Raw genomic sequence first — 22,965 nt, 5'->3', positions numbered from 1 at the left:
CTTGCTGCTAATACACCATTTGGTTAAATGCATGCTGTGCCATAAGACGCTAGCAAGTCCAGTCATCTCCCCTCCCCTTGGCCTCACCTGTGAACCCAGGCCGACAGATACAGACATAACCCGAAGCTTCAGGGTAGCTGAATGAAGAAGGCAGCTGAGCAATGCGTCCATACAGTCGCTCTGAGGACAGCTCCACACATTCTCCCTCAGACTGGCAGGGATTACTACCGCATTCGTTGATGTCCGTCTCGCACTGGGCACCTGTGTATCCTGAGGGATAGAAGTTCAGAGAAACTGCTGAGCCAGAGCCCCTCCACTGTAGAGCATATGTCTGAAAAGGAGGCTGACCGCTGTGCTACACCAATTAACAATGACCTGCTGCCCTCAAGGAGCTAGCAAAGAGAATCTGCTAAGAGGAGGCTTCCAAGAACATAAACAGTAGTGGCAATGGAATCACTTGTACAATATTGGCCAATATTTTTTACAAAGATTTGATTACTAAGCGACAATAAAATGGGACTTCAGGATAACCCTGATTTAGCCTGAAGCTTTTAACTAACGACTCCAATTCCTCAAAGATTCCAATGGTTTGAATTTGTAGCAATAAAAAATGAAATATTTTTCAAGAAAATACCTGAAAAGTAAGCAGTATCCACATAGCCAACTCTAAATTCTCTTAAAACTCAAAGTAAAGTTTCCTAACACTCAGTGAGTTGGAATAAAAAATTATGTTGTATTTGAATGAATTTAGCTGGGTCATTTTATTAGGGACAAGAATAAAAACAATAAAACATGAATGACTTAGTACTTTATAAAAAATGTACATATTAAATTATTACCTACCAAAACTATTGCTTTGGTTTTACACACATGTGCACCTGTCAAAAAATATATATATGTGTGTGTATATATATATATAGTTTTATTGTGTGTGTGTTAACATAACTGGAATTGTACTGTTTTCATCCTTCTGCAACTGCTTTGCAGAATCTACCCATGTTAGTAATATAGATCTAACTCATAATTTTTAACTATTGCCAAGTATTTCATAATATGGATGTACCATAGCTTAATCATTCCCTTACTGGGTTTACATACATTTTTGCTATTACAAACAATGTGGCAGTGAATATCGTTATATATGCATGCTTGTGTAAACGTCTGAGGATAACCCCGGGGTCCATGCCTGGAAGTGGAATTTCTGGGTTATAGGTTATGCACATTGTTTATTTTAACAGATACTGTAAACACCTCAGAGCAGTTGTACCATTTACATAATTACCAGCCCTGGACGAGCGTGCATGTGGCTCCAAACCCCTGACGACATTTGCTATCACCAAACAAAATTTTTCACCTGTTGTTTAGATAAAAAATAATACCTCATTGTTGTTTTGGTTTATGTTTTCCCCAGTTACTATTGAATTTAACATTTTTTGGATTTTTTGTTTTACCATTTCATATCTTTTTCCTCTTTTTCCATTAGATTGTTTTTCTCATTGATTTATAAGAGTATTTATATAGTATGTATAGTGCTAGTCCAAAAATGTAAATTTAGTAGGATGCAATATAAAGCTGATGAGTGGGACCAGGACAACATAAGCTGTTTCGTGAGATGGCGAGAGAGATGTATGAAATTCTTCAAGGAACACAATTTGACTTATAATACAAGTGACTTCACAGTCAACTAAGGGTCTTTATAACGTCAACACTGCTGAGAACTATGTTTTTAAAATAAAAGTTACAATCCAAAGTTAAAAACTTATCAATCAAATCATGGTATTTCTTTACTTTAAAATCCCCCTTTCACACAGAATAAAATTCAAAATCCTTAACCTAAAATGCTCTTTCTTACCTAGTCCCATTCCCATCTCGACTTTCCTATGCCTAGAATGTCTTCTACCCCAGGGTCTTTATGACACTGTTCCCTCTCCTAGAAAACTCTCCTCCAAGACTTTGGTTGGCTAACTTAGTTTTCAGGCTCGTATTTCTTTGTCAGAATGACATTCCCTTGTGGACAGATCTAAATAAGAACCTCTTGTATCCTCTCATATTACCCTATTCTTTTCTTTCATTACTGTTATAATAATTTTTATTGTGAATTTATTTTTATGTATAGTTTTCTCCCTCAACAGACTATGAACTCCACAAAAGCAAGGGCTGTGTCTTTTTATTCACCCTGCCAGTACTGAGCAATACGTAAGGAGTAGACCTTCAATCAATGATTGAATGAGATTCAAATAGTACTAATCAACAATTTAGATTATAATCCTAGTTTAGCAAATAAACTAGAGAATTGACTATTAATAAGCAAATAATGAGAATATAATGTGATTGCTCATTTTATAATTTTAATGAAAACCTAAATGGGGCCATATGTCAAATTATAACCACAACATAAATTCTGTTGCTCAACAGTATACTGCATTTGTTACATATGACCCTTGGGTCTTTCTCAACTATCTGAAGAAGAAACTTATAGTTGAAAAAGGAAACTAAAAGCATATGTAGATCAAGATCCCCCAATTCTTTGCAGTGACCCTCAGTCTCTTAAAGCTGAACATCTACTCTTTAAATACTCTTATTTCATACTTGAGTATACAAATATTCACTTAAATAATGGTTTTCACAACAAGTTTTTATAAACTGGTATTTGTCGTGCTACGGAGGACTTATTGAAGAAAGCTTGGACTACTTTCAGTTTTCTTCTCATTCTAAATCTCAAGACTCACACAGAGACCAGGTAGGAAGTAATTTAGAACCTCTATAAATCCTTGTTTGCTTTCTGGCTCATGCATTATCTTATTCCTAGCGTGAACATTAGGAAGGTTCTGATTTATAGTCTTGCCAGTCCTGTCCCAACCCCTGGGGCCCTGAGAGGATTTTGTTTGCTGTTCCCCTTAAGCATGTATATAAATAAACTCCTTTAGTGAAGGCTCCATTCAATAGTTTTAACAAGTTTTTCTATAAAACTCTGTACAAAGAAACAATATGATACTGAATCAAGTCCCTAGAGCTCTTATATTATGTTTTGTTCTATTTTTAAACAAATCCAATCTTATCTGGATAGCAGGAAAACTTTTAAGATGAGCATTTAAGGTGATTGACACTTCTTTAATTAATTGCTTTTGAAATGAGGGCCCTAGGCAATTATAGCAGTGGATTCTTGCCATTGCTTCAGTGGCAGTGGTTCCGCCATCTAAAGGAGTGGTCTCCTTTTCTTAGATCTAGAGTAGTTTGTAGCCTTAAATCTCTTCATATACAACGAGAATAGGGTCTAAAGACATTCTGAATTTTCTGTCTAGGCAAAATCTCTATCCCTCCAGTGACCCAAGAAAGAAACTCAGAACTGTCCTAACTGTGCGCTTTCTTAGTCCCCACATCATTTCTGCCTCCTAAATGACTCCCACAGCTATCCATTCCCTCAAGTCCACCCTCACCCTTTAGTCTCAGTTGTGGAAAACAGGCTCATCTCTTGTTTAAACTACCACAGAACTCCTTCACTAAATTCACTGCCTTTGGTTTTAATTCCCTCAGTCACCTCCTGTTCCAGTGCCCGAGAGCTCTTTCTGAATTAACAGGTCAGATTATGTTACTTCCCTGTCCGCTAGTTTGCAGGGCAGACAAGCAGCATTGTGATCTGGCTTCCGTCTTGTCTTGCTCCCTACCCTGTCTCTCTACACCAGCCCTACTTCGTCTGGCATTTTTGAACAATCAGCTTCCACAATTGGACATGCTCTTTTCCATGTGTGCCTGCTGCTCTTTCTTCCTTCTTTCCTTCCTTTCCCTCCTCTCTTCTTTCCTTCAATAAGGCCTAGGGCCTAGAATGGACAACCTCCTAATTTTGGTATCTAGTTAACATCTATTGAGTGCCTACTATGGTCCAGGCTGAGCTTGGAGCTTCATATACATTACTGGATTTATCTCCAAAACAACTCTATGAGGTGGGTATTATCATCATCATCTCTGCTTTATAGATGGGGAAACTGAGGCTCAGAGCAGTAAAGGAACTTGTCCAACGTTACAAGGCTAGTGAGTACATTTCTGGGATGTGCTTACTGATCTTTCAAGTTTTGTAAAATGGTGCCTCCTTGGTTAAGCTATCCCTGTCCTTCTCCTTCCCTTAGTCCCTTTTAAGGAACTCATTATACCTTTTTATTGTATCAAAAATGTGTACTATACACAATTTGTTCACACTATATCTCTATTAGAATTTAAGCTCCTTGGAAGAGGGGACTATGTCCTTTTCATTCCCAGATCCTTCCCTGATACATGTAGTTGGCACTGAAAAACATGTGGTTTAAATGATTGAATCACCAAATGAATAGAACACATACTGGTTTGTCTTTTTTCAGGCAGGTCTTAACTGCCTGACTCCACTACAAACACCCTAGAGAACAGAAACCCTCTCCCAAATGTAATTCTCACCTCCTGGTGTACAAACCAGTATGTACTGATAGTTGCATTTTTTTAGTACTTAATATGTGCCAGGCTCTATTTTTATAATTCTACTCTTCACAACAATACTACGACTGAAGTGTTTTTATCCCTCTTTTTCAGATAAGGAACTTAACAATTACGAGGTAACTCAGCCTAGTTCACTCAGTTAATAAATGGTGGACTTGTCCCACTCCCAAACTGTCAACTCTACTCCCTGCCTCTGAACAGATGTCCTGTCCAGAGTGTTGATTGAATGTTGAGTGTTTGTCAATGTCGAGAATGTAGAACAACACGTTTTGGAAAAATTTCAGTATTTAAGTCAAGCCAGTAACCAAAGGATAGCAAATATACCCTACTCATTATCTGGAAGTGGGAAGACACATGACATAAATAGATTTCTGAGCCACAGAAGAATTCGAAATTTTCTTTTATACTTTCATGTTTCTTTGTTTGTTTACCTACAAAATATATTTAATCAAAGCATGTTAAATGTCCCTTAGGCAATGGAATGTCTTTCAATCAGAGGCTACTACCAATTGGATTGATTTCAGTTTCCTCCCCAACCATAGGATTATCCTTTCCTTAGACAATTAAGTGAATGGGGAGAAGGCAATCAATGATCAGTAGGCTGAAAACAACTAGATTTTGAGTAATCATAAGTTTATCATTTTTTTCCCCAGTGGATCAATTTTCTTTTGCAGAAAATTAGCTGGCACCAGGAGCAGTTCATCTAGATGCTGTACAAGTCCCCTGGGGAGCTAGCAGACATCTAGGACGTGGAGGGTGAGGGGGGCGCCACAGGCGAGGAGGGCCCAAAGGTGAACTACGTCCAGTGATGCTGCAGGAGAAAGATGCTCTAGAGAGGCTGAAGGCCCTAGGCTGCCCAGAGAGCCTGGTGATCCAGGCCTACTTTGCTTGTGATAAAATGAGAACTTGGCTGCCAGCTTCCTCCTGAGTCAGAACTTTAATGATGAGCGTTGCCAAGAGGTTGACCACCCACTGTTCCCTCCTTACCCCCAACTCCACTAAGGTTTTATAAAATAAAAAATAATAATAAATAAAAATCTTTCGTTTCTATCAATGAAATCCTAGTGAGAATTAGGTTAAAAGTATGTCAAGAAGGTTGTTTGCCAAAATTACCATCAATATTTATAAATGGCCTGCTGACTCAAGTCGTACTACTATTTTCTGCTGATTCTGGTATCACCTCTACACTCAAGTCTGATTAGCTTTTATGTGTAATTTTTAGTTATGGTATATGTATGTTTAACTCGTATTCTCATTTACATTATAAATGCCTAGGAGAATACTCTTATTTCCGGAATATCATTCTTCACCCTTTATGGGGACCATCATTATTAGGTTGATTGACTCTGTGAATTGTAACAGAGGCTTCTAGGATTTTAACATTGTTTCATAGGTTTCAATATATTCTAGGTGTCAAGGAGAACATCTTGGAGGAAAAGAAAACATCTTCCAGTGAATTTTTCTCCATGAAGACCACGCTGAAGTTGATCCTTCCATTGATTTGCTTCTCTGATTCTTCTAGAAGGTTCTTATCATTGGGCAGCTTGATAATCTACTTTAGACAACGCGTAGTGTAGCAGTAGGTATGTGTGAGCACTGAGGAATAAAATTGTTAAACAACGATAACTAGAAGCAAGAGTTAGTTTTAAACCTTTAAAAATAAGAATTTTTAGTTTCTATTTGCTATAAGTGATTTGTTTCAATTCTAAGCAAAAAATAAAAAATAAAAAAATTGGTGGAAGATATTTTGTCACTTACCAGGCCAGCAGTGACAAGTGTAATTGTCAGCACTGTCCTCACATGTAGCATTATTGTGACAGGGTTCTGACCAACATAGAGGCATCAAGGTCTCACAACGTGTCCCTGTAAATCCACTCCCTGTGCAGTGACAGCTATATCTGGAGAGTAAAATGAAATTTTCACATCAAGTCTTGGTCATATTGAGATCAAATATCTTTATCCTATCTCTTCACCTGTCCATCAACCCGAGACCCATGGCATGGTCTTAATACTTATCTCAAAAACCCTGGGGAATTATCTCTGTAGACCTGAATGCATTATGTGATTCTATGTTAATACCTTATTTTTTTATTTATAGTACAGCTTCATGAAAAATTATTTGGAAACCATGATTGTTTACTTCCATTTACTCATCCATAAATTGAAGATAATAGTACCTACATTACAGGGTTGTTGTGATAATTCAATGTACATACAAAAGAATAAACACAATATCTCAAGCATCAGAAAGTACTGAATAAACTGCTACTAAATAATACTTAATAAAGTTGTTAATATTTGTGAAGGCAGTAGAGAATCATTTATACCATCGTGGGACTCTTTTACATAGAGAGTCCATTAATAAGGTCCTTTACGAAAAATGAAACAATTGTGGAAAAAACCAGGAAAACCCTCATTAAATGAATTATGACTTAAGTTCTCTTATTTTTAGATTACAATAATATTTTAGTCTTGCAATTTTGAATCATTCATTGATTGAGTGGGATCATCTGACAGACTCAAAATACAAATCTGATGGGGAAAGTTATTGACTTTATTAAGAGGAGGGTTTTAATTTAGATGAGACCTCCTCGAGGATTTAGTATTGTAAAAACGTGAACTTGCCCACTTGGCTCACATAAACGAGGGTCTGCAAGAAGGGATACCTATGAATTTACAAAGCAGTTAGAGTCCTGTCCACGATGGCTTTGTGGATATTTACCATCAAACACAGATATTAAGACTTCACTGAGAAAATGGAAATATTAGCAAATGTAATAAGTGACTATAATTTTTATACGTATTGTTAGTTAGAAATCTTTGATTCACTATTCCATTTATTTAATTAAAAGTACTTACTAAAAACCTGTTGGCATCACCCACATAGGCAGAAACCTTTACTCAACTAAAAGAATTATTAACTTTTTGCCTTTGTCTCCTACTCTAGATAAAATCAATAGTTAGGGGTTGCTGACATATGTTCAGTCTTTTGGAAACAGAAGCCTCCACCAAGGAGAAAGAAAGATGAGATGTTATTGGAAACTGAGATCACCCACTTGAAGACAGATGTATGGAGAAACTGCATTCCTCGAATAACTTTGTGCAAGACTGCATGTCCACTCCCCTGTATAACTGCTCTGTGATTTTTGTTCTAGGAAGATGGGCTTTGAGGATCCTAGTCCACCATCTTCCATCTTTGCTTGCAAAAATGAATAAACCCTTTTTACTCCACTGACTTGCCTCTTGACTTATTGGCTGGTCTCAAAGCAAGCAGAATGAGCCTGCTGCTTGGTAACAGACCTACTCTAGGTAAGACACTAGAGATAGGAGCTCTGTACTGAAGGCTGGCTAGCAGACCGAGTGGAATTAGAGACTTCATTTGCATAATTCCTTTGATATGCAAGAACCTTATTTCGTGTATAGTTTCTGACTTTCCCACATACCTCATAGCAAATATTTAAATTTTTTGTTGTGTGAAAATAAAGTCAGGTCATATCTGTTGACCTTATGATTTTCTTCTCAAAATTTAGGTAATAAGAGAGACAAGGGTAAAATAGAAAAATTATTCATGGCACACTCAGGTGAGATGAAAGGTGGCAGGGTTTCAGCCTCATTCTGTTTGCATTTCCATAGGAATCAAAAGCTTTGTGTAATTTCTGTCCTGATGTTTCTGGAGACAGCAAAGTATCAATGGGATAGCCTCCTTCTTTTCTACTAGAGTTCTTGTGTGGAAACTTCCATTCTGTTCTATCTATGTGTTGGCCAGTTACCTGCCTCCAGGAATGTAGATTCATGTTACTGGAGACTGATTTGGGTATAACTGAAAGTCAGAAGAAAGATGTGGAATGTGGTTAACAGTTATGCTTTATAGTTTACAAGAGAAATATACAACCACATTGCTCTATTTAAAATCATATTATTTTCTGGCTATATTTGAAGCACACATGACTTTTATTGTTCTCCTTTTGAGTCTGATTCATTCTGAAATTTAGATTTTGGATAAATTATATCTTATTTAGTAAATAAAGGAAAGTTAGATTCTAGTTTTCCTTTTGCAGAGAATTAACTGTGTGAACTTGAGGGAGTCACCTAACTTCCCTGACCGTTAGCCTCCTTATTGTAATATGGGAACATTAATGCCCATCTTGCCTTCCACCCACCTGTTGAAGGATCCAACAAGACACTGTTAAGTGTTGATGCTCTTAGAAACTGTCATGCATTTGATAACTCAATACTTGTGGCTTAAATAAATACCAGAAAGTTCTTTTCAAAATATTTGATATAAACTCAACTACCATAAACTAAATTTATTATATCCATCATATTAAGGTATAATTTATTGTTGTTCTTTTTGACTGAAAAGCAATGATTGAATCTGATTTGGAGCAGAATCACATGACTACTTCTCATCATTCTGCTTTTTCAAAAGTATTCACCCAATTCCCTCAAACACCTGGAAATTCAAGATAGAAATTATTTAATATCATTGCCCTTTCCAACACTGTTTATATAAAATTCCTAAAGGATTTGTTTTTCACCATTTGATTTATATGCTTGTTATCACATAGATACAAACTTATATTTACATACAGAATAATCCCTAGCTTTGTTTTTGCACCTTCCCTATCTACAAAAGGTTTATTTCATGGAATTGGAAAGCTGCCACTTTTCTGTAATATAAGCAGTTCTAAACTATTACAAGAGTGTCTTGGAAAACCTTCACTCTTGGGACAGATGACCTCCGAAGGATGCATTTTTTAGTAAAATCTGAATGTTACAACCTTTCATCATTTCAAGTATAAAGTAATCTAAAAATTTTAAGCTAAGGGTGTAAAATCTCCAAATTCTCCAAATAGTCCTTGGTCAATGACTTCTCTCTCAGTCATCACACATAGGAGAAAACGTACCTGTTACCTTCATCCACACACAGCCCTCCGTGGAGACATGGCTGACTGGCACACTCGTCAACGTGGAGTTCACAGCGATCACCAAGGAATCCAGGAGCACAGGCACAGAAATAAGCCCTCAGAGCATCCTGACAAGTGGCACCATTTAGGCAGGGCTGGGACCAACATTCATCAACTTCCAATTCACAGTTGACACCTTGTAAAAAAGTCAGTGCAGAAAAAAAGAAAAGTTTTAACAAGGTGTTAATATTTTAGCTCTTTGGCAATGCTTTATTTACCAAAGCTCTTGTCAAATGTTATGTTACTCAAAATAATTTCCCTCTTTAATTGTAATTGATATTAACTTTTTGGCATGCTTGCGGGGAGCTGCACAAAGCAGAGCAGCTGCTACGTACAAAAAACTATTGTATACAACAGCTTGTGACTTTTCAGTCTATGGAAACAAGTCACTTTTAGAACAAAGTTACTGCTAACTGTACTTTTGTTGGAAGCCTAAAAGGGACTGGTCCATGTTTTTAAATTATTTTTAAATGCTTAGTTTAGTTAGGCCTCACATAGAGCAGTGGGTAGAAGCTCAGACTCCAAAGCCAAATGGATCTTGGGATCTTGGCACAGCCACTTATTAGCTGTGTGACTTTGAGCAACTTCCTTAACCTTTCCATAGCTCAGTTTCCTCACCTGAAAATGGGAACAATAGGTGTAATAACCTCATAGGATTATTACTATAAATACAACTTTTTCTAAAGTGCTTCTAACAATACTTGGTACATACTAAGTGTTTCCTAGAGAAAAAAAACTATACTTGTTCTTTCTACAAACATTCATTGTACCAATATGATGTGCAATTATTTCCTTAAGTGTTCCTTTTGCATAGACATTTTTAAATTTAAATTTTCTGTAGTGTTGGAAAATACTACTTGCAAATAGAAAATCAGTTTGTGATTTAAACTTAATGTAATTAATGGTATTATCAGAAACCACTTCATTTTAAGGTAACATTACATTTAAAAAAATCTATTTTTAGGGCCAGTCCCGGTGGCCTAGTGGTTAAGTTCAGTGTGCTCCAGTTCAGGTTCTGTTCCCAGGCGCCAACCTACACCACTCATCTGTCAGTGGCGATGCTCTGGTGGCAACCCACATACAAAATAGAGGAAGGTTGGCAATAGATGTGTTAGCTCAGGGCGAACCTTCCTCAGGGGGAAAAAAAAAAATCTATATTCCCCTCCCCCACCAATAGTAGATGAAGATTATTTACTAAGCAAAATAAATTTAAGATTTACAAAAGTAGTCACACTGAGATAAGAAACTGCCCTACTGAATCTGTCAAAATAATGTCTAATACACAATAATCAAATCTATATACAGGTTTTAAAAGACACAAAAGGGGGAATATCTATATTTACCCATCCTTATTTCTGTGCCTATAACCTGGAATAATAAATTATGTATTAAAATGATATTGAGGGATTTTCAAATAGCTCAGAAGTTGTTAATAGCCTGATTTTGTGCCCATTCTCATGATGGAAAATGCTACCTGCCATTTACAACTGTGACTGGACTCTACAAACACCTAAGTTAAAAGGGATGCTGGCATATTAAATCTGATTGTTTTTTTGAGAAGAAAAAGAACTTACAAATTAAATTTTATATCAGTAAAAATAGAAAGTTGTGGAATAGTAATTGTTGCTAGGTAAATGGCCTGCTGTTTGAAGCCTGGCTATTTCTTATCCAGTCTGTGAATGAGATTTTCCTTATCTGTTTACTTGGCACCAGTCAGGTCAAGGGAAGGAGCTCTGAACCAGCTGGTGGAAGACCTGTGTTCTCATTCTAGTTCTCTCTCTGAAATGACTTTTCAGTAACACTTTAATATCTTTATTTCTGCCATGTAAAATAATGCAATAATAGATACCTGTTTCAATTTTTCAAGAATGTATGAAAGACAAAAATGATAAATTCTTTAAAAATTTTTTTTCATATAATTATTTTTTAACACATATAGCAACTTTGTTAGTACTCAGAAACCGTAAGGATCAAAATTATCTCCCCTAAAATGACACTGACCTATCATGACTTAAGCAGAGTGAACTATGGTCACCCAGGTCAACCTGGATTCCCATTGTGCTCTCTGAGTGGATTCCCATCATGCTCTCTGAGTGGATTCCCATCATGCTCTCTGAGTGGATTCCCATCATGCTCTCTGAATGGATTCCCATCATGCTCTCTGAGCAGAGGGCAACTGACACTTATTAAACACCTACCATATGCAGGGCAGGGCAAGGTGATCTCACAGGCATTCTTTTATCTCATCCCAACACATTTAAGGTACGCTGACTTGCCTGTGCCCCAGAGCTAGTAAAGGACAGTGTTTCTGCAACCCTTGTCTTCTCTTAGTCCAGTTCTTTTGTTAACCCACCTTTCCATGTGCCTTTCCCTATACGCCATTGGATTATGCCCTTTGGTATTTCAGTAATCTGTATTCGCTAGAAAGTATTAAGATATAAAGCCAAATCAGTGGTTTGAAACTTGTCAACACTTTTCTAAATTTTATTTCATAATTCAAACAAAATTCATATATTCATCTGATATACACCCAGATTACTTCCTAATGCTTAAGAAATACATTCTAAACCATTATTTTAAATACTGCAGCTTCATTTATAGGTTGTAGTCCAAACACTTTGGCTTTAAAGTTATCCTGATGCACATATAAGAATGTATTTCAATAGCTTAGATATAATTTGTGTTCAAATAACTATTTACTTTGGGGTGATTTATTTGTATTACTCTTAATATCACTTAGCAACATGATTCTTATTGCAGCTTATCATTGCTACCAATATAGACAAAAGTGATTTGGTCTAAGTGTGCATAATGCCAAAATAGCTGGATGAAAGTGATAAGTACAGTCTGTCATCCAGATGTTTTTGTAATTCCAGATGCTTGGCTTCAGAGCTAAAACATCTGGATAACTAGGATTTCCATTTGATGTTTACTGTCACATGCTTACAGCCATTAAATATATACAATTAATCGACAATTAATCAGGTACTAAAAAAGTACCTGAACGGTGTGGTCCGTTCTATATGGAAACATTCATTTTATGCCTAGTGTTATTAAGTATGGCACCGTGTCATTATAACTCTATGTAGCAATAGAAACTGAATGCAGTTACAGTGAGTAGCACTTCTGTGGCTGATTCTCTAAGAAATAGGAAATTCTTAATTGTAAAATTCTTTCACAAAAATTCATCCAGGAACCAAACCTGTCTGTTTGAATTGGTTAATAGTTCTTTACGAAACAAAAGAAAATAGAAAAGGTAAGGAATAAAAAACATAGGATAAGAGGAACTCTGCACCAAAAGAAGAATGTACAGGACAGAGGAAAACAATTCCTCTGACTTCATTAGCTTTGGTGATTCACTATAACTAAGACTGTGCTAATGTCCACAGTGGCATCTCCACATAAATATAGGTCACCTAAGATGTCAGATCATTAGTTTCTGACCGTCAGGAATAGTTCCACTATGAACTACTCACTCAATTGTCATTAACTGTCAAGAAAAGTTCAGAAATGTTCTCACAGCCAAATATTTTTAAAAATATAAATTTTGAAAAAGGATTAGAATTACATGCCTTTCCCTAAAGTATTAAGTAAAAAGGGTGAAATGATGAGAGATTCCCAAGTTTACCCGCTGGCTTTGGTAGAGAAGAAACATTCCTGACAAATAATCGAAGAGTGCTCTTTTTCATCTTCTATAAGACATAATTAATTTAAAGCCAAAGCCATTCCATGTCACTTTGCTTTTCTTGACAACACGCTCTCCAGATTCTCCTCTTGCCTCTTCAAGGGCTCATGGCTTGATTCTCTCTTCCTTTTCCACTTTCTCCTTTCTCTTTCACTCTCTTCTTCTCCTTTCTCACTTGCTACATCATACTTCTTTTTCTCCTTCTTTTTCCTTATATGGAAAGATCATATGAACTGATGTGGGGAGAGTTCGCTTCAATGAATATCTCCTCTTTATACCCCTAAGGTGTACGAGAAGCACCAGGGCTGTTCCTGTCCTCCTCCCAAAACCCGTCCTAACCTAGATATCTAGTCAAAAGTCACCATTGCCCGAGGGGGAAGCTGTCATGTTAGAATCCAAGAAAAGTGACATTGAAACATCAGCTTTAAGTGCAAAACATGTCAGGCCAAGTATGCTGGATTATCTATTGTTAGTTTAGCACTGCCCTTATCTCTTCCTAAGAAGATCTCCTCTGCATCACAGAGACACCAAGAAATACATTTTCCTAGATCTCCTTCCCCAAATGACTAATGGTTTGAGTTTGCCAATGAGAGACACTTACAGACTTGGACGGTGGAAGAGAAACCACGCTTCTCTGGAGAGAGCTCAGATCAGTCCCACACATGGGCAGACGTGATTCACAGCAGCTTCCTAAGGAGCCTGGAGAACCACTCATGCCACTGCTGTAGAACGGGATGGGTGCAAACTTCCCACAGATTCTTCGGAATTGCTGCACCTTCACAGGAGCTTCTAAGAACCTCCCATTTGGGGGCGTTGGACTGAAATCTTTCCTGGAAACTTCTTTGTCTTTCCCTCCCTCATCTCTTCCAACCATTGTACAAGCAGGGCCAGCTTCATGGATTTCATGGCACGTGACCTTCGCAGTTGCCTAGGGCCCTGCAGCTAGAAAGACTCTGTATTAGTTTGCTAGGGCTTCTGTAGCAGGTTACCAGAAACTGAGTGGCTTAAACAACAGAAATTTATTGCCTCACAGTTTTTGAGACTAAAAGTCCAAGATCAAGGTGTCATCAGGATTGGCTCCTTCTGAGGGTTGTGAGGAAGACTCTACTCCATGCCTCTCCCCTAGTTTCTGGTGGTTTGCTGGCAATCTTTGGTATTCTTTGGCCTATAGAAGCATCATCCAGTCTCTGTCTTTATCTTCATGTGGTATTCTTCCTGGATGTGTGACTGTGTCCAAATTTCCCCTTTTTATAAGGAAACAAGTCAGATTAGGGGCCCAATCTACTTCAGTATAACCTCAACTTAACTAATTACATCTACAACAGCCTTGTTTTCAAATAAGGTCACATCTGAGGTATTTCAACATAGGGGTTAGAACTTCAACACAGGAATTTGAGAGGGGACACAATTCAACCCATAATAGATTCCCTGCTTGGTTTAATATTCTTCTGTCACCATCTTGAAATTCTTAATATTTTCAAACAAAAGACCCTGCATTTTTATTTTGCATTAAGGCCCACAAACTATGTAGCCTGTTCTGTGTACAAGCCCATAATTCCTATATTAAACTCATTATATCTGAAATATAGAGAATGACTTCTCTTTTCCTGACCAAATTCTGATAGATACACAGACAGGAAAGAAGTAGAGTCAAAGATACAGCACAAATGAAATCAGAGGGGCCAGCCCGGTGGGGTAGTGGTAAAGTTCACTTGCTCCGCTTCGGTGGCCTGGGGTTCACAGGTTCGGATCCTGGGCACGGACCTACGTACCACTTATCAGGCCATGCTGTGGCACACATCCCACATATAAAGTGGAGGAAGATGGGCACGGATGTTAGCCCAGGGCCAATCTTCCTCAGCAAAAAGAGGAGGATTGGCAACAGATGTTATCTCAGGGCTGATCTTCCTCACCAAAAAAAAAAAAAAAAAAAAAAAGTGAAGCTGGAGTAGAAGCCCCATACCTCTCACCCCCACTGTAAGTGAATTGGGAATTTGATAGAACTCCAGATAGGTGCTGGGATCCAAAGACAGAGATTGTCAATGTCCCATTTTCCTTTTAGAACTTTAGAAACACATCAGACTACACATAATTCCCAAGCCAACATAGCACAGAATGATAGAACAGAAAAAACTATATAGGCTTTGGTGGCTGGAAATAAAATAGTTTTATAGAGAATGTTTGTTGAAGCATGTGAAGCACCAAATGCTTTCTCTAATAAATGAAACACTTTTTTATAATGTTGAGTTAGGGAATCATAAAAATTGTACCTGCTACTATTTCTTGCTTCTTCTCCTTTTCCTTTGCCATTCATTGGGGAAGAATAGAAAGAACATGGATTTTGTAGACAGACCATCCAGGACTGATCTCTGCTCTGCCGCTGCTAATTCTGAGGCTGGATATAGCTAACACTCAGTGAACGGTATACCTATAGTCTATTTGTTCTTTCTTTCTTGTATTCCTTCCTGAATTCCTTGGGATACATAAAATTTAAAAATATTTGAAAAGTGATTGAAAGCAAAGATAACACTTCAAGGGAATTTGGAATAGCTTCAAATTTGGTTAAATATAGATGTCATGCTGAGAGTATAGGAGCTAGAGACTGGAAAAATTTGGAGCAGCCACTACATTAAATATAAAAAAATCTACAACTGACAAATAGCAGCTGAGCAATCGTAAATATATAACTAAAATTAGATAATAAATATTTGAGGTGGATCAATAGGCTTTAAATTAGGAGAAAAGAAAGTAGACAACAGGGCTTTCCAGGACTGGAAAGTTACAAGGTAATAATTGTAGGTTAAGGACAAGAAGGCGTAGAGAATAGAGGCACATAAGTAAAATAGCTCCCCGTGAAGTCCAGGCTTGCCAAGGAGGTGTCAGGATAGAGATGGAGTGACGGACAGTATGAGTAAGGAGAGGCCGGGTGACTGAGATTCTGCTAAGGATGAAGAGCCCAATGGAAACAAATAAATGAGAAGCTCAGGTCGTGGTAAATATGGTGGTAAAGCAGTTTTGAATGATGAGTGGGTCTAACTTGAAGTTGTATCCACGTATGGCTATAGTGCAATGGAGTTGGAGGTCACTGAAAAAAGAAGCTCAAGAAATTCTAAAAGCATGGTCCATAAAACTCTGCAGTAGCTCCTGATTGGATTTGGAAAAGTGAAAACTTCTTATTGTGGTGTATAAAACCTTTGTAATATTTCCAGTTTCATTTCCCATCACCATTCTATCATCATTCTATATGCCAGTCACATCAGACCATTTGCTTTCTCAAAACCACCATACACCTCTACCTTTCCAAGAGTTTGGACACACTGATCTCTCTCTCTCTGGAAATTTCTTTCCCACTTGTCCACCTGATGAAGTCATCCTTTAAGACTTATGTTAAATGTCTCCTCCTCAGTGACGTCTTCCCTGATTTCCTTACTGGTTCCATCCTCTCGTGTTTTTATAGCACTTCTAGCTTTATATTTTAATTATTTGTTACTTGCTTATCTCCAACCACTGCTTTGAAGACAAGGATCCTTTCTTGTTATTAATGGTAATAGATGACATTCATTGAGAGCTTGTTTCACATCAGGTAATCTAAGCATTTTATGTATATGATTTAGTTTTGTTTAATCTTCAAAATATTACCCATTAATTTTTCTATTATTATGCCCACTTTATTCATGATGAACCTGAAGTACAGAGAAGTCACGAAATTTGATGCAGATCAGAAAGCTAGAAAGTGCTGGAGCCACTTTAGGTTGAGTCGGTCTGAATTCAGAGCCTATGCTCTTAGCCACGAGGAGGGGAAGTCATTGAGGATACTGGGAATGTCTTGGAGGTTAGTGAGTTATTGCTCACAAGGAAAAGAAAAGAGTAGTTGAAGTGTTGAGTGAGTGATGAACCAGTGGTCTCTCAGGAGCAGTGGGCTTAGTGGGAAAGCTCACCTTCCCTCCTGGCCCTGAGAATCAAGGAGAGAAGAACCCTTTAAAAAGGGTTGTGTGGAAAGCGGTTTCATCAGACAAACGCCAAGTTCCAGCAAAGGCCAAGGAATTAAAGGTGCATCGGAAAAAAATAAAAAACGTTTTGTTTATTTACTTGTGTTTGAGAAAAGACCATGGTAGAGAAGCAGGTGACCACTTTAATGGAAACCAGGAAGCAGATCTTTCCTGTGACATTGTCACGTAAGGTACACATTAGCAGTCTGTAACTTTGGCCAGGTTACCCTTCTGAATTCAGCTGTCGATAGGATGTCTTCCCACCTATCTCCCAGGCATCATTTTACAATCCCAACTGCAAACTCTCTCTCCTCAGTCCACCCTCTCTGAGCCCCTGTGCCCCTATCCCTGCCCAAATTCTCCTTTCAATGAATGGGATGAACATCCAGGCCACTCAAGCCAGATTTCTAGGAGCTATCATCATTTTACTTGTTATTATTTCCCACATCCTAATTAGCCACCAAATCCTGGCATTTATACCTTGGAAAGGGATCTAAGCTGCCATGTCCATTGCTGCCACCAAATTCAGACCCTCACCATCTCTCATCTGGTCTCTCTGTTACTGGCTTCTCTCTTACAAATCACTCTCTACAATTCTGAGAGTGACCTTTATAAAATACAAACCTGATTATACCATTAAATTATGCCATTAAATAGTTCCCCTTTGTCTCCAGGATAAAGCAGAATTGCATTGGAATGCTGTAGAAGCTTCTAAAAGATGTGGACTCTATTGGTGTCACCTACAATGATGTTCCGGCAGCTCCACTATCTCTCAGGCCTCTAGGCTGCACACAGGTGCTCCCCTTACTTGTGATGCCCCACTTCTCTCTCCCTACTTCCCCTGGCTAATTCTAACTAGGTCCCAAAGGTTGAGTTCAAGTATCACATGATCCTGGAAACGATACTTAACTGCTTGTATCTACCTTAGGTGCCACTGCACTGTGCTCTCGTAATTCTCTATAATACAAAAGTATATATTATATTTAATGCAAGCTTATTTGTCCATTGTATCTACAAAATTGTGAGTTTTTTAGGTCAAAGTCTTTGTCCTTTAACACCAAGATCTGTAGCATTTAGCACATATTCTGGAACACACGAAATGCTCAAAGAATTTTGAATGAATGATCAAGTCACGGCTATGGAATAACGTACCATCTCTCCTGAAAGGCGATCTGGTATGCCAGGACAGAGCTTCTCAATGCTTCTGCAAGCCTGGTCCCATTTTAAATCAAAAGCCATAAAGTCAAATTTATGGCTTTGGGAAATGTTTAAAACAAAACATTGTTTCTGAATGATTGTGCCCTAAACTTCTGATCAGCATTTAGAGATTTTGCACATCAATATGCATCTTTCAGCAATTAGAGTTCAATGTTAGCAGTCTGTGCTACAAGATAATGCCTGTCACACGTTATCAGTCTGGAGCAGGTTTTGCATTGATGTTGTCCTCATCACTCATTAGAGTGGGGGGAGAGTGCACAACAGACCACTCTGAACACCTTTCTCATATCTGCAGAGCCATGCTTTGGAAATAATTGTACTCTAGCTTTGGGTTATCATCCTAAGTCTGAGTCCACCTCCTATGTTTAATATCTAACAGGCCTCTATGCATAATAGTTCCCTTTGAACAAGAATTATACATGCTATTTCTGGGTTCTTTAAGGAATGATGTATGGAGTATCAATTACAACAGTTATCAGTCCAAGTCCAGACCAAGCATCAGTGCCAAGAGGTGCTGCAGCACTAGTTTCCATTACAGCTACAGATTTACAGTATGTTCTCCTCTTGTATATCATGGTTATAATCTTTTCAGCATCCTAGAGCAATGAAAAGAGGCTGGATGACTTCCTGCTCTGATTAATAGTGTCAGACAAGCACAATAATGATCAGCAAGATGCTGGGAGAGATTAAAGGAGGATTTTTTATTTTCAGCAGGAATAGCTTTGGGTTTTTATCCAATCAGATTTCCGGCTCTTGTGCTTAGACACATCCTTTCTAAGGATACCAAAAAGTAACAAAATGCCTTTTAAAAAGTACTCACTTTGGGCCGGCCCGGTGGCGTAGTGGTTAAGTTCATGTCCTCCCCTTCCGTGGCCCTGGGTGTTCACAAGTCTGGATCCTGGCCATGGACCTACGCACTGCTTGCCAAGCCATGCTGTGGCGGTGTCCCACATATAAAGTAGAGGAAGATGGGCACAGATGTTAGCCCAGGGCCAATCTTCCTCAGCAAAAAGAGGAGGATTGGCAACAGATGTTAGCTCAGGGCTAATTTTCCTCACACACACAAAAAAGTACTCACTTAAAGTAGACTTTACAAGCCTAGAATTCATCTCTGAAGGACAACTGAATTTCATCAATTCAAAGACTGCTCTTTTCTCCCTCATATTTTTAACATTTAGGAACTACGATGCATTTTACAATCAACAGTGTCTGGGGGTTGTGTTATGTTTTAGTTGCAGAATTTTTCTTCAACAATGTATATGAAATCAATGTAATTATAAATGATGAATTAATTCTGATGAAATATGAAAACAGATTTATTCTTTTATTATTATTATGTAATATTTATTATATTTATTATTTATTTTATAATAGTTACTTGTAAGTATTATTAACACTTTATTATTCCCACAAGGGTCCGCTCCAGGGACTCAGTCTCTCCCTAGGGATTCAGTGACCAGCGAGGTTCTCAAGTGTCTCTTATTGGAGGATCCTCAGGCCAGCCTGCCCTGAGTGGCCCTGGCAAAGCTTAGAGTTCCTGCCAGATCTGCCCTCAGGTGGATTTGGCTCCTTTGGGTAGATTAGGGCTTGGAATCAGGCAGATGCTTTGTGTCTTCATGACCTTTGAACTCTTCCAGATCCCTGGGTACCCTAAACCGCAAGACAAGCTCATGTGTAGCATGCGCTACTTTATTTATTTAAAATAGTGTATTGTATTATTTTGTTATTATAGCTATCTAAATCTTTTTTGTTTCTATAAATTATGCTTTCACTGAGAGACAACTGGAATAACCTCAGCTTTCAATATTAAACGTGTGTTTTGCTAGTTTTCTTAATCTTTGTCATATTTTGTCCTCTTCTCTCCTTTTTTTATCATCAGGGAAAGTTTAAGAATGTTCTTGACACTATTTCATCCCTGTCTTTCCAGAATGTTCATGGAGATTAGAACTGGTTCCAGGAAGAGAAAGAATGGCTCCTTTTGTCAGCCTTAAGGGTGGAGAATAGTGAGTGTGTTCTTGTGCTTCCTGTACCTAATGATATTTCCTGGAGGACGATTGTCTGTGGACATATTCTACTCCCCCACTCACCCTTCCTTCCTCTTCTCCAGCCATTTTTCTCTAAATCTGGAGAATTTTCTCTAAACTCTATTCCTCCCAATTTACTCCCATCATAAATGTCATAACATGTATGCAGATATTATTTGATTTTAAAATACTATTTTCTTAATCAGTAAGAATGACTTCCTCAGTCTACTGCTTATATTTTATATGTATGTATATGTATATTTTTTAATATATAAAAATGAAACATATATCAAGTTTAAGGAGTAATCCATTTCAGAGTCTCCAAGATGTTATGTTTGAAAAACCCACTACTTCTATGAATGGTCTATACCTTGCTTAATTTTGTAAGTTTCTTGGGAATACTCTAGGAAAATTGCAATATTTGCATTTTATGTTAAATATGCCAATATTATACATTACACACTTCTATAATTATAATGTTTTAGTCATAACAAACATCTTTCTTGTGTTTCTCTTTATTAGGATCATTGTTATTCCCAAATATTTGAAATGTTATAATATTAATAAATTCTTGAATCTTTTATTTTTATGATACAGCAGTTTCAGAAATTAAATTTTTGCCTAGACATATCATAATATTCCAGTTTAAATTCACAAATACAGCACAGAGATTATGACCTCAGTTAATCTATTCCTGAGTACAGTTCTAATATAGTCAAAAAAGAAAGCAATTCGAGTATAAGAAAATGATACCTGTAAAAAGTATAAGTTAACATGGTTTAAACAGTATTGGTACTAGTAGCAATAATTGAATATAATAAAATAGTGACAACCAGCATTTTCACAGCCTTAAATAGCTTATGAAAAGACTTTCACTAAAACATTTCGTTCTCATCATGACCCTGAGAATTAGGTGATGTTATCATTATCTATATGTTAGAATGAAAAAATGGAAGCTCAGAACTATTGTTATTTATTAATACCAAACCATTAGAAAACATCAAGCTGGGCCCAGAATCCCTGTCTCCTGCTTCTGAAGTCCAGTCTTTCCATCACACCCATTCTTCATATTACCATAAATTTTTGAGCTCATCTCCTCCTCACGCAGACCTGCACATCCACCCTGCTGACAGCTAGGTGGGCACTGGAAGTCGTCAGATGGAGAGAAATAGATGCAGCATGTCGTTCATAACAGCTCACTAAACCACAAACCAATTACCAAAGCAAATATGATGGAAGAGACATTCACTCCTTTGTAAAACATCTCCGCAATTCTTCCCCTTTGCTGTTAGCTCATTATTATTCACACAATTACAATAATAAATGCAGCCAGAAGACAAAAGCTTCAGTTCTACATCCGGAAAGAAACACATTTTTGCTCTGCTCGTAGGCCTTTTTCTATGAAGCATTTCCTGGCTTTCAGCAGCGTCATCGGCTCCTTTCTCTGAGCTGCCTCAGCAGTCTGTTCAGAGAGAGAGTAATTTTTGTTTACATGCCTCCTCCCTGAATCAGCCGTGAGCATTTTGTCAGGGATAAATTTTGTCTCGGTCATCTTTCTGTCTCCATGGTCCAGCACAATGTCCAGTGCACTGCAAGCATGTGATAAATATTTGCTGAATGAATAACATGTTATTTTGTGTACTCATTCAACAAACATTTGTCAAAAGCCAGAAGCTTCATTTCTTCATAAAAACTATTTCAAATGGCCCTAGTTCTAAGCAAAAACCTGAACAAGTGTTTAATTTTCTTTATATGACAACACAAAAAACGATCAATTTCATAATTAACAGCATATAGAAAAACAACCATTTTCCTTCGATAAAAGAAAGATACAATCTGAGAAATTCAAAATTTCTCTGTTGGCTGTTACATGTTATTTGCCTTTTGGATCTGAAAGATATTTGTTATGGGCATACTATACGATGAGTAAAATTTGAGATATTTAGGGTAGGTGCTCACAGAATCAATATTCAAATGTTCTTTAAACTGATGTCTTATATATTGAGTATATTTATATAAATGTGGACTATTTATTGATGATTATTCACAAGAAATTTTTTTACGTTCATCAAATGTTTTGCGCGTTAATTTTGTAATCAGAAATATACTTTCAGTAAAACAACTTTCAATAACAATGCTAATAGTAATGATAAAAATAACATTATTTCTCATGAAATAAGCTTATATTTTATAGTATATACTACTTTTATTTTCCCCAAATTATTTTCAGGACCATTAAATTGTCCATATGATTTCTCATAGATGCCTTCAAAGTGATTTAGTGAATAAAAAATCTATTTAGAGGGGCTGGCCCCATGGTGTAGTGGTTAAGTTTGGCGTGCTCCGCTTCAGCGGCCCAGGTTCCCGGGTTCAGATCTCAGGTGCAGACATACACCACTCGTCAGCCGTCCTGTGGCAGTGACCCACATACAAAACAGAGGAAGACTGGCAACAGACGTTAGCTCTGGGTGAGTCTTCCTCAAGCAAAAACAGGAAGATTGGCAACAGATGTTAGCTCAGGGCCAATCTTCCTCAGCAAGAACACAGACATATATATAATATATATATTTAGAAAAGATGGAACACCAAGCCCAGATTCAAATCTCCACATTGACTGA

At 37.5% G+C, this 22,965-nt stretch overlaps 1 protein-coding gene across 1 annotated transcript in view; it reads right to left on the bottom strand.

Annotated features, from left to right (window-relative positions):
* CRB1 (crumbs cell polarity complex component 1) overlaps positions 1–22,965 on the bottom strand; it is a 202,575-nt gene that overhangs the window by 111,831 nt on the left and 67,779 nt on the right. The window contains 3 exon segments of the mRNA XM_058533903.1: positions 88–270; positions 6,223–6,362; positions 9,372–9,567. Of these exon segments, the coding sequence (XP_058389886.1) occupies positions 88–270; positions 6,223–6,362; positions 9,372–9,567 (519 nt within the window).

The sequence above is a fragment of the Diceros bicornis genome, chromosome 38 (genome assembly GCF_020826845.1).
Source record: "Diceros bicornis minor isolate mBicDic1 chromosome 38, mDicBic1.mat.cur, whole genome shotgun sequence".
Lineage (NCBI taxonomy): Eukaryota > Metazoa > Chordata > Mammalia > Perissodactyla > Rhinocerotidae > Diceros > Diceros bicornis.
This window is presented reverse-complemented; position numbering and strand designations above follow the sequence as displayed.